Source organism: Zonotrichia leucophrys, chromosome 7 (assembly GCF_028769735.1).
Source record: "Zonotrichia leucophrys gambelii isolate GWCS_2022_RI chromosome 7, RI_Zleu_2.0, whole genome shotgun sequence".
Lineage (NCBI taxonomy): Eukaryota > Metazoa > Chordata > Aves > Passeriformes > Passerellidae > Zonotrichia > Zonotrichia leucophrys.
The window spans coordinates 27,137,007-27,152,778 of NC_088177.1; the positions used below are offsets into that span (position 1 = coordinate 27,137,007).

General features: G+C 34.9%; 1 protein-coding gene across 3 annotated transcripts in view; it reads left to right on the forward strand.

The window, feature by feature from the left end:
• LOC135450524 (sodium channel protein type 1 subunit alpha) overlaps nucleotides 1-15,772 on the forward strand; it is an 88,972-nt gene that overhangs the window by 50,667 nt on the left and 22,533 nt on the right. For all 3 annotated transcript variants that reach the window (XM_064718806.1, XM_064718808.1, XM_064718805.1), the window contains 7 exons: nucleotides 1,350-1,523; nucleotides 2,134-2,490; nucleotides 3,192-3,674; nucleotides 6,451-6,568; nucleotides 7,984-8,138; nucleotides 10,693-10,866; nucleotides 12,658-12,780. In XM_064718806.1, coding sequence (XP_064574876.1) covers nucleotides 1,350-1,523; nucleotides 2,134-2,490; nucleotides 3,192-3,674; nucleotides 6,451-6,568; nucleotides 7,984-8,138; nucleotides 10,693-10,866; nucleotides 12,658-12,780 — 1,584 coding nt within the window. The remainder of the gene's footprint in view (nucleotides 1-1,349; nucleotides 1,524-2,133; nucleotides 2,491-3,191; nucleotides 3,675-6,450; nucleotides 6,569-7,983; nucleotides 8,139-10,692; nucleotides 10,867-12,657; nucleotides 12,781-15,772) is intronic.

A 15,772-nucleotide genomic window follows, 5' to 3' on the forward strand; every position in this document is an offset into this window, starting at 1 on the left:
TAGCATTTTATAAGTTTGTTTTCCAACCAAGAAAATTCCATATAAATCTTGGTGTACCTCTGACTGCAAAGGGAGTGTGCAAGAACCTGTCCATAAGCACCACATTCTTCCAGTTTTAGGCTCCCTGACATAAACCCCTTCTGCAATAGAGAGGATCTCAGAGCTTGCCTGCTCCAGTAGCTCCACTTTAAAGCTTCTTGTGCTGCTCTGATTGTTAGGAACCTGTCAGCATTTCAGACTGTATCATTCCTATGTCTTTCTCAGGAGTTCCAATCCTGCATCTTAAAATTCGGTAACCTCTCCCTCTGTGGTGTTTGTATCTAGAGTGTATTTAAAGGCTGTAACAGTCTATCTTGAGTGTTGGTGTTCCTAGGCAGAGCAAGTCAGACTTCTTTCCTGTCTCCTGATTATCCCACTTAGATTATTCTCTTTAGCTGTCCTATTTTCTTTTCAGCTTGCTGAAAAATGGGTTATCAAAAACAGAAAAAAAAAAAAAAAACAAAACCAAAAAAACCTGTCAGAGCAGGGCTCAAGCAGTTTTTAACTTTAGTGACTTTAGTACATTCCTATCCTAGAAGAAATTCTCCCAAGACTTCTCTCAAAGCTACTCAGGGTTATACTTTGGTGTGTCTTAAACATAATTCCTACATCATTCAGGATAGAAACTCATGATGAGAAACCACTACCAGCAGCACTTTGTTTAAAATGCATTCTTAAATACTCTTTTATTCCTGACATTGAAGTGTCTGAGCCAGCCAACTTTGCTGCTACTTCTGGGCACACCCAGGTGTAAGTTACTGAGCTTCAGGAAATTGTTGTACCTCAGCACATCATAATGTATCTCAGTTGCTGTATCAACTGAGGTACATTATAATATACCATTTATTTATCTGGCATAAATAATCACAGCTCTGTTGAACTGAACTAAAGGCAGGTCATAGCAGGCAAGAAGCTGCCTCCCTTTAGTCTTAGATTTAGCCTATTTTATAATTTGTATACCAAGAAAGAGCAATACCATATAATTTCTTGGAAAGCGTTCTGGCTTATGTTCTGAAAATCAAATTTGGGACATTGTTTGTACTGCACATGAGAAAGTCCATACACATAGAAAGTTGAAATTGGATTCTAAATGTTATAAAACAGAAGTTTATGTAATTTGCTTAGCATAAAGTTTAATTAATAGAAAAATTACCTGATTTTCTGACACTTGTTAAGGGAAGGTGGGCATAATAAATCACTACAGTAAATATAGCTATTTTTAAGTATTACTTTTGGAGAAGACAGCTTGAATTAAACTAGAACCAGAGTATTGTTTCACTTTGTAATAACAAACTGCCCTTTGAACTCAGGTCTTCACTGGAATCTTCACAGCAGAAATGTTTCTCAAGATAATTGCAATGGATCCTTACTATTATTTCCAGGAAGGCTGGAATATTTTTGATGGCTTTATTGTAACTCTTAGCTTGGTTGAACTTGGTCTTGCAGATGTGGAAGGACTATCTGTTCTTCGGTCATTCAGATTGGTAAATATACTTCAATTGTACTGATTTTTCAATGTGACTTCATGAAAATAATTTTATTTTTGCCTTAAAAATTTTGCTTGATCTTTGCCATGACATTGATCCTGAAGACAGTTTCATTAACACAAATCCTTACTAATTGTGGTATCTTACAGTCTTCAGTGGAAATTGATAGAGACCCAAACAGATAGCAATGGGTGCCCTGGGCCTATTCCCAATGTATCCATTGTATAGACAAACTTTAAACATCCCACTATGCAGACATAAATTGATTCAGCATAGGTGTTATGCTCTGATTGGCATCACAGAAACAGATCTCTACAAACACTGGTTGAAAAGTTGACCGGATTATTTTAACCAGTGAGCCCTAGATTTTAAGCTCAAATCAGTAGCTTCTTTGACCTTCAGTAAAAGCTATGCTTTGAGAATATCAAATTACAATTTTACAAATTTTTCTTGAAGGAAACTTCCATCTTCATGCTTTTAGACAAGATGATACCTTCTGAACAATCCAACCAAAGGCATATTTTGCAGCAATATCCTTCCACAAATTAACTTTAAAATATCCTTGTATCTTTCTGGTTCTCCTAACAATATTTTTCTTTCCTTCCAGTTACGAGTTTTCAAATTGGCAAAATCCTGGCCAACACTAAATATGTTGATAAAAATCATTGGTAATTCCGTGGGAGCTCTGGGGAATCTGACCCTGGTGCTGGCCATCATTGTGTTCATTTTCGCTGTGGTTGGGATGCAGCTCTTTGGGAAAAACTACAAGGAATGTGTCTGCAAAATTGCAAGTGACTGTGTGCTCCCTCGCTGGCACATGCAAGATTTCTTCCACTCTTTCCTGATTGTATTCCGAGTGCTGTGTGGGGAATGGATTGAAACCATGTGGGACTGCATGGAGGTTGCTGGCCAAGCCATGTGCCTTACAGTCTTCATGATGGTCATGGTGATTGGAAACCTAGTGGTAAGTAATCAAAGTGTTAACAAAAAATGATTTGGCAAGAGAGTGGTCTCAGTCCTGAAGTGAACTAAGTGCTCTGGCTCTGCTTCAACAAAGCACTTAAGCAGGTAGTTTCAAGAAAAGCTTAAAGTTAAGCTTAAGAGCTTTTTTGGATAGAGAACAAAATATTCTGCCATGTCAAAATCCCAAGAATGTCAGAGCAGGTACTTAAGAATGTGACTAATTTCTCTTTTGGCCCTTTGAAAATATTTTGTGGTCCAAATAATTTTAGTATATGGGTTCTTTATAAACAATTTGCTGTGGATTTTTTTATTATTTATACCATATGATTAGTCACCTGAATAATCCAATTTCTGCTGTAAGATGGGCTAAATTAAATTTTTCGATGATGCTGAACAGCAAGTCTGATAGCTCCATTTTTAGATTATAAGCTTTGACACCAAAATATTTACATGCTGTGAGGAAATCAAGACACATTTATGGAGATTAGTCAGTTTTACAAATATTTTTGAATAGTGAGCAGGACCTAAGTGAAATAAACTTGGTTTTTATGGAGAAGAGAAAAATTTTTGATGGCACTTTTTTGGTTATGGTGAGTTATTGGGATTTTAGTCTTTGATGTCAATAATAGGACTTTTTAAAATAAAATAAATGTCATTTTTTAAAATAAAGTCTATAACATATTTTTTTAAATCTTTCTTCAGGTACTGAACCTATTTTTGGCCTTGCTCTTGAGCTCATTTAGTGCAGACAACCTTGCTGTGACAGATGACGATAACGAAATGAACAATCTCCAGATTGCTGTGGCAAGAATGCAGAAAGGCATAGATTATGTGAAGAGAAAAGCACGAGAATTCATCCAAAAAGCCTTTGTTAAAAAACAGAAAGCTTTAGATGAAATCAAGCCACTTGAAGATTTAAACAACAAAAATAGCTGTATTTCTAACCATACAACCGTGGAACTAAGCAAGGACCATGACTATATTAAAGATGCAAATGGAACCACCAGTGGTATAGGCACAGGCAGCAGTGTGGAAAAATACATAATTGATGAGAGTGATTACATGTCATTCATAAACAACCCAAGCCTCACTGTGACAGTGCCCATTGCTGTGGGTGAATCCGACTTTGAAAATCTAAACACAGAAGAATTTAGTAGTGAATCAGACCTGGAAGAAAGCAAAGAGGTATTTAGATATTTTGTGCATTCTCTCTGATCTTTTGAATGTCTTTGTTATGTGGAATTTTGTTTGATTAGGTTTTTTTTTACTTCTCATAAGCCAGTGTATTCCATTCTTAATCATTTATCTTGACATTTCTTTGTAGATAGGCATAAATGAGTATATAAGGAGGACTTCATTCTTGATGAACAGAAGTCTGAGAAAGAGTTAAAAAATTACAGCATCCTAGAGGGGATAAGAGGCCATGTAATGGAAGACTGAACTAATCCATAAAAACTATGCATGGTCTACATGGTAGTTATGACAACTTGTAGGGGACAGTGCCTTTGCCCCAGTGTTATTGCACCAGAAATTTTTGTTTGCCTTCTGTGAAAAGGGTCCCATGAGGAGTGTGATACATCTTCTCTCTGCCCCTTGAAAAAGCATACATAAAACAGAAAACATATAAAGAGTTTATGTAACTCCTTTAGACATATGAATTCTTTTTTTAAACTGTCAGCTCTTCTACACCTAGATTCCCATAAAAAGAAGTCTTAACCATAGACTCTCCCATATACTTCAAATTCACTTGGTTGTTAAAATTGAAAAGTACCAACAGATGAAAACATCTACTGTTGCTAAAGGAATGCTAAAGCAGATTATTGATATAAAGCCTTTTTGAGAACTGTAATTTTAAAAAGCATATTAAAGCAATAACTCTTCCATTACATAACTTTTTGTTTGTGGCTATTTTAGCAAAATAATTTAAATTTATTCGATGACAGAATTTGCAAAACAGCTACACCCTCAATTACTTATTTTGTTGTCATTTTAGTCAAATTAGAAAATTGCCTTTTCAGACACTTAACAACATTAATTTTCTCACTTGAGAAACCTCAGCCTTAACCAGCTAGTTCCCATTTTGGTTGCAATGCAATTTTTTTTTACAGAATAGCTCATCATCCTGTCCCACTGCTGTATTGCTACCAGTTCTTCAGACACCAAATTTTGGGGTAGCTGAACTCTTATTCACTATTCTTTCAGTGTGTGTAAGAGCCCTCTAGTGCTCTCAGCAAAAACTCAGTGTTAAGCTAAGTGCAATTTTTGGATCTTCCTTCAAGAAAGGAGATGTGTAGAAAACAGCCTCTCCCCACAGCAACTTATTTCAGAGACAGTGTTGTTCCCACTTCCTAATTAATATCTGCAGCATTAATAATTATTTTCCTGTTAAATATTAGCTAAAATGTCTATAATTAATTTGACTAATGCTTATGAACCACTGCTACAATAAAGGTTCTTAAAATTTCTTTCAGCACATTATGATCCACCCCCAGCATGAAGAATTTCAAAATAAAACATTTTAAAAAGATCCTTTAGAATAAAAGAATGACATATCATCTGCTCTCCACAACTGCCTTCATGCTGCCCAGTCTTCCAGCCCATCACAGAGCAGACAGTCAAATAGAGAGATACCAGCTGGTTTATGACTGATCAGGGGAGAATTGATCCTGTTTAGACACAAACTCAGTTTAGGAAAGCTTAGGAAAGCTCTTTGCTGATGTGCTGCTACCTGTAGGAATAGGGTTACCTTTTATTCCATTGAAACTGTGACACTTCTGACTTATTGCTGCCACTGCTTTAATAATTGTTAGTGTTTGGGGGGTTTTTGTCCTCAGTAGCCAAAGGGCTGCTGCCACCCAGCACTGATGAACCTGGGCGGAGGCTGTAGCGAGGTGGGGTCAGGCTCTTTCCCCAAATAAGAAGAGACAGGATAAGGAAATGGCCTCAATTTGCACTAGGGGAAGTTTAGATTGGATATTGGGGAAAATTTCTCCCCTGACAGGACTGTCAAGCGCTGGAATAGGCTGCCCAAGGAAGTGGCTGCATTGTCATACCTGAAGGTATTTAAAAGATGTGGCACCTGGGGACATTGGTTTATCGATAGTCTTGGCAGTGCTGAGTTTATAGCTCGACTCAGTGACCTGTATTGCAGTTGTTTCATTATTTTGTTTAGCCATACATATTTAAGTACATTTCCTTCACAATTTTGCCCAAGTTTTAGCCACAATGCCAAAGACAGAGATTGCAACCAGGTTCCAGCTGAATATTACATGTTACAAGTTTTTGAATTTTTAGGATAGGAATTAGCTTAAGTGCATTCTTTTTTCCCCCTTTTTAAAAAAATTTTGATTTCCAACATATGCCTGAGTCTCTTTATGTCATCATGTTGTTGAAAATTTGTTGATAAAACACAATCTGAATTTTTCATGGGCTTAAACTACCTCAGCCTTATTGTATATGGATTCTGCCTCACTCTGAGCTAGACTTTCAGCAATTTTAATCTGGATTTACTAACCCCTGAAGTATGGCCTTCTCTGCTTTTTCTCCTCATTCCTTTGAGCTCCCACCTCATTTATGTAGTTATTTTTAGCCTCTTACCTGATTTTCAGTAGACACTACAAATTCCTGTATATTTTTTAAAGCTTCATTATTTCTGTTCAGGTCAAGAGATCATTATGACTTGGCTTGTTGTGGTCATAAATCTTCTCAGATTTAGCATTACCCATATTTTTCAGTTTAAAGCACAATTCTATTTGAAGTCTGATCTGTTACTGATACACCTTCTATTTAATAGATTGATACACTACAGGAGGAAAATCAGACTGTATAAATTTCTCAGATGTTTGTCAACAATTAACTTATGTTGCATTCTAGAACATTCGAAAACATTGTCTAATATACGTATTCCAGAATCAAATAATATTTGCGTTTAAATTATTTGTGATGCTTCTTTCCTTTACAGAAGTTAAATTCATCTAGTTCATCTGAAGGCAGCACAGTTGATATTGGACTTCCTGCAGAAGAACAACCAGAAGTTGAACCTGAAGAAGCCCAGGAGCCAGAGGCCTGCTTCACAGAAGGTATCTAGGAGAAAAACAGTAGTAATAATTATTCATAGAATTGCAGAACTATTTTCTATGTAAGTTAAGTATTAAGATTTATGAATCATATTTCCTTCTTGTTAGTGTTTAAGCTCTAAGTACTTTTACTCCTTAATATAGTACATGGAAACTGATACCACAATTATACTATGTATTGGATAAACAGTTAAGAAAACATCTTATTGGAAATGTATCTCAATTTTTAAAATAAGAAAAAATATTATATTAAAAGTTTTGGTTTAGTATGTTAGTGTACTTTCAGAGTTTAGTAACAGATAGTAAACACACTTTAAAAATATTCTTCATAGATCTCTAAGTGCTTTATAAAGTATACATTACTACAATAGCTGTTTAATGATAAATAAAAACTCCACTTAGATGGTTTTGTGAAAAATGCTAAATGAATCTTCAGTAAATTGGCAAAAGGAGAAGGAAGAGCCTTGTGTGCCACCTGGAAAAAGAACAGTCTAACCTGGTGGACTCCTTCATCTTTCATTCTTCCTTCTATTGGCCCACAATTCACTAAAACCCTAATCTGGTCATAAATGTTTTTCCAATGGCATTTCTTTGGGAGAACCCTTATGGATGTGTGCATGTGAAGGAGGTGGAGAAAGAAATATTTTTTAAAACAGTAATATAAGGATACAAATGCCATTTTTGGTATCTGTAAACAAAAGTTAGATTTAGGCATTGGAGAATAATTGCTATTGTCAGGTTGGATTACTCCTGGACATGATATCACATCATTCTTTAGAAATTTACATTGAACTTGTAAGAGGCAGTACTGTAACAGTCGAGTATTTGTCATGGAAAATACCATTATTTATTACTAGTATTTTTCTACATAAAATTCAGCAGCTAAATAATAAAAGTGTAAAATAATTAGGGGCACAAGTGAGAGAAATTAGCTGGTACTGAAAAGCTCAGAACTCAGACAAGAGACTTAGAATTTTTCATGCAATGAATGCAAATTGTCTGAATTGAGTATCCTGAACAAAAGAAGGTACAGTTTAATATCATTAGCCCATATCTTACTGCATCAGCCTACCTGACATTTGGATGAATTTGTATAGTTTAACTCTTATTTTGTATTCTGTAATTTGGCTTTGTGTTTGATGGACTTTTATCTTTTTTTGTGCACTGTATTGAGCACTTCTTGATAAATGAGAAATGCATTCTTCTCACTTGTTTATTTAACTGAAAATTCCAATTGTCTCAATGATTTTTTTTCTTTGAAGAAAAAGAAGGTTATCTAGGTGAAAATATGTTGCTTTTTACTAAAGAGCACAGTAAAGAGAGCATTGTATCATCAACAGAATGCATAACCAAAATTAATGCAACTCAAAAAAAATCTCTCCTTTATTTCCCCTCTCATTTCATACTATGTTCTAAAGGCTGTGTAAGAAGGTTCAAGTGCTGTCAAGTAAGTATAGAAGAAGGAAGAGGAAAGCAGTGGTGGAACCTTAGAAAAACCTGCTTCAGGATTGTTGAACACAACTGGTTTGAGACTTTCATTGTCTTTATGATTCTCCTCAGTAGTGGAGCTCTGGTAAGTAAAACATGGATGGAATGTTTTCATGTTGTCAGAAAACTCCCTAAAATTGTCTCTTCTAACACTGCTTTAACTTAACACAATTCCATGCCTTCAAATGGTAGGACTAAATTTTATTCAGGTCTTGAGAAAAACAGCAAAAACAGTCTCTTCTCAACAACATGTAGAAAAAGGAACAGACATCAGTGATTAGAGAGAGCTTACCTCCATTGCTGGAAGTGGCAGTGATATGCCTCAGGCAGAGAGAAACCACATGTGAAGAAAAGAACATGTAAACTTTCTTATTTGAGTGTGCTCCCTCCTTCCTCTGCTGTTTAGTGCTGTAGCTCAGGGAAAAGGACTGTCACTGTTGAGTGTTTGGAACTATAATGGCACAAACAGTTCAAAACACCTTGCAAGGGCCAGGGCTGGCTTATCTAGTCCTATAAATGCTGTGTGCTTGAACAGTAAAAAAAGATAAGACTGTGTGGGGTTTTTTGATTCCTTTCTAAGAATAAGAGTTGATTATTTAGACTTACAATTCAGCTTCTCCTGACTCATACTTACTGAAGGGACATCTGCAAAAAGCATGAACTTGCTCTAACAATCATGCAAGGGCAGAATAAAGGGAAGCCAACCATAAGAAAAATCTGTAATAATAAATTAAATAAACCCTAACAATAATATGTCTTTTAAAAAATACAAATAATGACAAAGAATAAAGAAATTATAGATGAATTTTTAAATTAAAGTGAGCCTGTATAAATACACTGAGGTGATGTTTCTTAGGCAAACTATTTGCTGTAAGATAATGCACAGCATATCTAACATCTACCATCACAGACTTAATTACCCTTTGGCAAATTACTTAACTTCCTACATAATAAACAAAATTGCGTTTCAAAATTGTATTATAAGCTCATTAGACCACTGCCAACACTTTAAAATACTGTTAATACTGTTAGCAGTTTATGATAATATCTATCACTAGTTTCAGCTACATCTCTAATAATTATTCTGCTTTTGTTTGGAATAATATTGACACAACCATCCGAAAAACAACTTTTATGCAATACCATGTGACACCTTCCCTGTCATATAAAATCCTCCAAGTAAGAAAAAAAGATCAAGTTTACACCATTGAATTTTGGTCCATAAAACTGAGTGGAGAAAATCTTCAGTGACAAGAAATTTACATGAGAAAATTAGTGGAAGGAGATCTGAAAAAGGTGAATTTCTATAACTGTATTTAGAGGAAGTTTGAGAAAAGATCCCACAATGTTAGTACCTTGTGCTTGTGAGCCTAAGGTGAGTCATGCAAAGAACCTTCATTTTGTGCAAACGTTTCAAAGAACACGGATTAGCCCAAGCCTCTGGGGATGTGAGACTCTGCTCTCCCTTTAAAGTCCTTTGTGGCAGTGAAGAGGCCTCTCTGTACCCACCAGCTCTGCATCCCATATTCACCCCAAGGCCATGCTCCAGACAAGTGTCACTGTCACCAGGGGCAGGAAATGCAGCAGGCAGGGCAGGGCACGGAGCAGACACATTTCCCTGCCTCTGGCATCCCCCACCCGCACAAAGGAAATCTCAAGTGCTGACTTCCCCGTTCTAGTGAGTACAGGAGTGCCAGGTTCCACAGTGCCTGATGCAAGCAACCAGAATTACACAGACCTTAGCTTGATGGCTCATATACAAACACCAATTATTTGAACTGACAGATGTCAAGTGGTTCAAAAGCAGGCTGAGTAAAAATGAATGTTAATATAAAAAAAATCCAAATCTTTGCAAGCTAGCAGATCATTCCAGTTCTTTCAGCTTGATAAAATCAGTCAGTCTTCATAAGAAATAATAGCAGAATTGAAATTTGAAAGCAATTAAAGGGGAAAAAAATTATGAAAAGCAGGAGCTATTTGTTTTTTCAATTGCCTAAAAATGAGAACACAAAAAGTGTAAATAACATTGCAAGGAGCTCAGAAATGTTATGTATTTAATAAAATGTGAATAATAAAGAAGGTAATTGATTTAAGAGAGATAATTTTTTTAAGAAAGGAAGAACTTACTTTAAGATTTATAACTTAAAATGTTCAGGAAGCCAGAGGACTTAAAAAACAAAAGGTAACTTGTATTGTCATTGTCCTCCAAATTTTACAGCTAAGGCCCTGGATTTTGTAGTTGGGTCTACCTACATACAAGCCAAATGATCTCATAGAATTCAGTTCAGGCACAACACTTGGCAGAATCAATTCTATTTGTCAATATGCAATATGATCTGAGAAGAATAATTCACTATCAGCAATAAATAAATAAATGCATTTTAAAAAATCTCTGACCAGTGTAGTGGTTGCTGTGTAATATCTGCTTCTTCCTCCTGAGAGCTGGAAAATATATTTCCATAGGGAAAAACCAGATATATTCTGAGTTACCAGAAAAAGAAGCATTAGTTAGAAATGACATATCCTTGCCATTTCTTGAATATTATTGCCATTTTTTGTTGCCTTTTTGGTTTGTTGTGCTACAACCTGAAGCACGTGCAGTAACAAAAACTAACATCCTTGAATGTTTATACTCACAGGCTTTTGAAGACATATATATTGAACAACGTAAAACTATCAAGACCATGCTGGAATATGCTGACAAAGTCTTCACTTACATCTTCATTCTGGAAATGCTGCTGAAGTGGGTGGCCTATGGCTACCAAACATATTTTACTAATGCCTGGTGCTGGCTGGACTTCCTGATTGTCGATGTACGTAGTGCATTTCCTAGCGACACTTTTCTATTTATTTAGTAATTTTTAAACTTTCTCTGCAGCCATAATATCTATTAATGCCAAGTAGTTTACTTTTCAATTGGAAAAGTAAGGTAGCTGGAAAAATTCCATGTTTCTCTGTGTTTCACATCATGCTTGCAGCACTGCCTTGCTGTGTTAAGAGAGACTGGAATCCTCACGCTGAACAGAAGGACCTTGCATGGAGCCCCCGGGCAGCTGGGGGCTTTGTCCCAACACTGCTGTTGAAAGAGGTCATCCTGCCTTGGAGTATCAGAACAATTAATTTAATTTTCTTCAGTTTGGTTTTTTTTTAGTTTTTTTGGTTTTTTTTTTAATGAGTGTTTACAACATTTTTGATTTGTGTACATTGTAGTTTAAATATATTGAGGATTCAACTCCACATATACAGCTACAGATAGTCATGTTTCATACAAAGAAAGTACCCTCTCTCAGAAAACACTGCTTTTTAGTAATGAAATTCTCAAAATGGGTGCCTAAGTGATGCCTCCAACAAAAAAGCTTGAACAAACATGCAAACAGAAGCAGCTGTTCATTTTTTAAACTAATTTTCTCTAATATTCGACCTTATTTAAATCATACTATCCCAAACAGCCGCCTTGTGAATGTGAAAATGTTAATACATCATGTGAAGGTATAGTACATATTAAAGTGTCTAAATTTGTTCATGATAAATGCTGGACTTACACATGTGGGTATTTTCTTTAGTTTTCCTTTAGATTAAGGCGACTTGAAAGTTTTCAGTAATACAATGAATGTGCTGGAAAAAAGAAATTGAGATTTCAAAAGAACCAAGTTTTGTGGTTGCTAGAGCTGCTGAAAAGTTCAGAAAAGCTATTAACTTCTAAAAGCTAAAAAATGTACATATAATACTTGTTTTTAAATATGAGCACAGTTCTAGAATTCTCTTTACCTGATACATTGTTCTTTATAATGAAAGAATATATGAGAACATTATGCTGGTTTTGGCCCAATAAATAGTTAAGAAATTAGAACAGCATAATGAGGGAACATTTAGGGGAAATGGGAAACAAACAGAAAGTAATATTTTGGACAGGAGCCATAGCAAATATGGAGAATGTGGTATTTTGCACTGAGGTCATGTAGGGACATGGAATATTTAAAGGCCTGTCAAATTCTTCCACCAATGGAACTGTCCTTCTAAGGTCGTAGAAACAGCATATTCCAGGTTAATTTCAGCTTGTAAAGCTCGCAATTTCAGCAGTCAGGCAAAAGGATTTGTCAGTATAACTGCCTATAACAAAAATAGTCCTTTTTACCAATTTTCGGAGGAGCAATGTTGTTCTGTGATCCATGTGTAGTTCAACATAAACTCCAGCCACTTCCTTTTCAGTTGCAAGCAATCAAATGGCATTATCAACCACAATTACTGCTCCCAACAGTATTGTAAAACAAAGAAAAAATAAGACCAATACCTAAATTGGTAAAAAGGAGAGATTAATATAATTCAGGTTTTGTGATTTTAAATGTCTTCAGATCAGTAGCAAAGGATGAAGTTCAGAAGGATTAATGTTTCCAGATTTTAGTTATGATATTTTTGTTTGTTTATCTATTCACCTTTCATATTGCTTTTTCTTCTTCTTCTTCTTTTTTAACTTGAAAGACTCCCTATTCCTGAAGAAAGTGATCCAAAATTAGACTCTTCTAACGAAGTGTATGTCTCACATCTATGGTATGTAAAGTAGTGATAATAATAATAATAATTTTTACTTTCCTGTTTTCATATAGGTCTCTTTGGTTAGCTTAACAGCAAATGCATTGGGTTACTCTGAACTTGGTGCCATTAAGTCCCTTAGGACACTAAGAGCTTTGAGACCTCTAAGAGCTTTGTCACGATTTGAAGGCATGAGGGTAAGAACACGTGAAAGTGTCTGAAACTATGCATGCATCTAAAGAATACATGCATGCACAACAAGGAATGACAAGTCCATGCAGAGAGGCTGCACTATCTTTTATCGCATATCTTTTACTAACAGATAAGCAAAAAGCTTCATCCATTCACCTAAATCCATATGCAGTTATCACATAGAACTTATATTCATTAAGGTTACTTTACTTTCTAGCCAATCTCAGGAGTTTTTCATATGAGTCTTTGAAATTGCCAACTATGAACACTTTTAGCAGAGTGCTAATAATAAATAAAACGTAACACAATTGTATTGATTTATTTACTGATAGATATATCAAAATATTTGTACAGGAATCATTAGCATTAGTTTAAAAAGATATTTTCTCCTAGAAATTGAACTTCTTCATTTTTCATTATATTCTATAAACTCCCTTTAATCTAACCCCATTGAATTTCATCAGATGATACTACAGATACATTCATATCTACTAGTGGTTTAAATCTATTTCTGAGTTTGGCTGACATAAAAAGCAAATCAAGTCATTTGATTCCTCTATGAAGTTATTCTTTTTGTCAGGTAAATGCTTCTTTTATTTCAACTAATCGCTATTCAATATTCAATACAATGTATATAAAGTTATTTCTTGTTACTCTGAGTAATTTAGAGGCCCTGCTTATTATTCATCTCACTCAAGAAGGCATTTTGACTTATTTTTTCATTTGTTTATACCTTCTGTTCCTTAAAGCCACTGAATACAAACTAACTCTATATGCATGTCAATGAAATATGCTTTAAGAGAATGCTTTTTCCTGCGTCATGGAAACATAAGAGAAAACAATGCAAAATCTTTAGAAAAAAATCTAAGATTAATGAAGTCAAACTGAGGCTTCATATTCTTTTCCTGAAATTGTATTCAGCAGATTGTCTATCTTCACTTCAGAATGCAGCAGAAAATACATTGCTAAGCAATGATTACTGAATTAATAAACTTCAGCTTCATGCAGCAAATTGACTTTTAACAGTTTTCTCCTTATATGAAACTCATGAAGTGATATTCAGCAGGGTAAGAGCTGGTCAAGTACCACAGAATATGCAACTATTTGATTTAGCCATTTTCTCTTTGTCTTTCTTTGTACATACTGTTCATGAACATTCAGATAAATGTATGTGGTTTTGTGCAGAGAAATGTTGGGAAACTGCTGTCAGCTTTATGTTTTTAATGATGTTCTGGTCAGCTGCAGGAGGACTGGGAGACCAGTACAGATAATATGCAGGGAGGAAAAAAAATGCAGCTATTAAAATGACATTGGAAGAAAAGACCATTTCTAAAAAGATGGTAAAATTGATTGCCAAATGTTTTATTCATTTTTCTGTATCTTTACATGATTGCCTTAGTAAATTTTCCACTTACAAGATTTAGGATATTCATGCATAAAGAAGCTGTTATTAAGGTACCTGTTATTTGAATTCTATTTACTGCTTTCCCCTACTGCTTGCTGAATAACTATGAAACTCTGCCAGGAGCCCAATCATATGATAGAATTTCAGCTACACAACATGAATAATTCATGAGCAATTTACTGGTTAGGAATCACAGAGAAGCTTGGAGAAGCAAACAGACTTCAGCTCTGTCCTCCAATATTAATGACAGTCAATGAAGTGCCTGATTCCAGTCACTTAGCAGATTTGACTGGCCAAATATATAGAGGCCTTATAGTAATTACTTGCACTTCTGAAATAGTGGTTTTTTTTCCAAAGCACTTGGCAAGCATTCCAAACAGCTCACTGACAGTTGTTGGCATTACTTTATGAATGACTCACGAACAGTAAAAAGATTCAAATGATAAATAATTGACCAGCTCATAAGACTATAGTCAAATTGAAGTCTTCTCAGAAACCAAGTTAATTTCATAAGAGTTCATAAAAAGAGATTCTTTTTCTGTCTGCAGAAAGTAAAGATAAAGCAGCCCTCTTGGATTTCTTATGTTACTCATACCTACATTAAGCTGTGATAAAACAGAGTTTTTATTCAGCATGTATTTAAATTTTAATGTTTACCCATGTTCAAAACTGTGCAAATTTTGCACTGGAAATGTAAAATATCTGAAGTATTCCACAAGAGGCTGTGGATATAAGAAACTCTGCATCATTTTGTGAAACAATTTGCCAAGTACTCAACTAATTTAATTCAATCAAAGTTTCTCTTAAATAAGTTTTTCATTCTGATGAATTGGAGAAGTGCAGCATTTTATACAGTCAGTATATACTAATGATTATTCTATTATGCCTAAATATGAAACACACTTCAGATTTTAAGTTACATTCTTAGAAGTCTTCAGCTATACTCTTTAGTTACAATTAATTTTATAATTATGCTATTTCATAATTCTCTTTCTAAAGTGAGTATAAGATAACATGAATCACTTGCAGCAAAATAGGGTACAGGCAGTCCATAGCTTGTGCTTGCCTTAAGCACAGAAGTGAATTTTGCCATATTAAAGGCATTTTGAATATCTGCTGAATTTTGTACAGAATACTAAATAGTATAATATAGTATAGTATAGTACACTGAATTTTGAGAAATTTTTATACTTTCTATATTGAATCTCAAAACCAACTCCACCCAGATGCTGGAAGGCAAAGTAAAGGATTGCTTTAATTTAATTTAAATTTCTGTCTTAGGGTTTATATTCTCATCTCAATTAGTGTATGTACTAAGCAGAAGTAGCTGCAAACTGAGATTTGAATATACCCATTGCTTTTTGTTTAGCTTTTTAGTACTTGCAGTATAATGCTTTTGCGCTAGTTCTGAATCGGTATGCTACTTGAAAATGTAGAATATGGAGTACATTTGCTTTGCTGAGTTAGAGAATTAAGTGACAATAAAGCATGCATTTGTGTCTAACTTCACAAAATAAAGCATGTCATGCCGTGCTTGATTTATTAGAGAAATAGTAGAAGGCAGCAAACAATCTGAAATCCACTTGCACTTT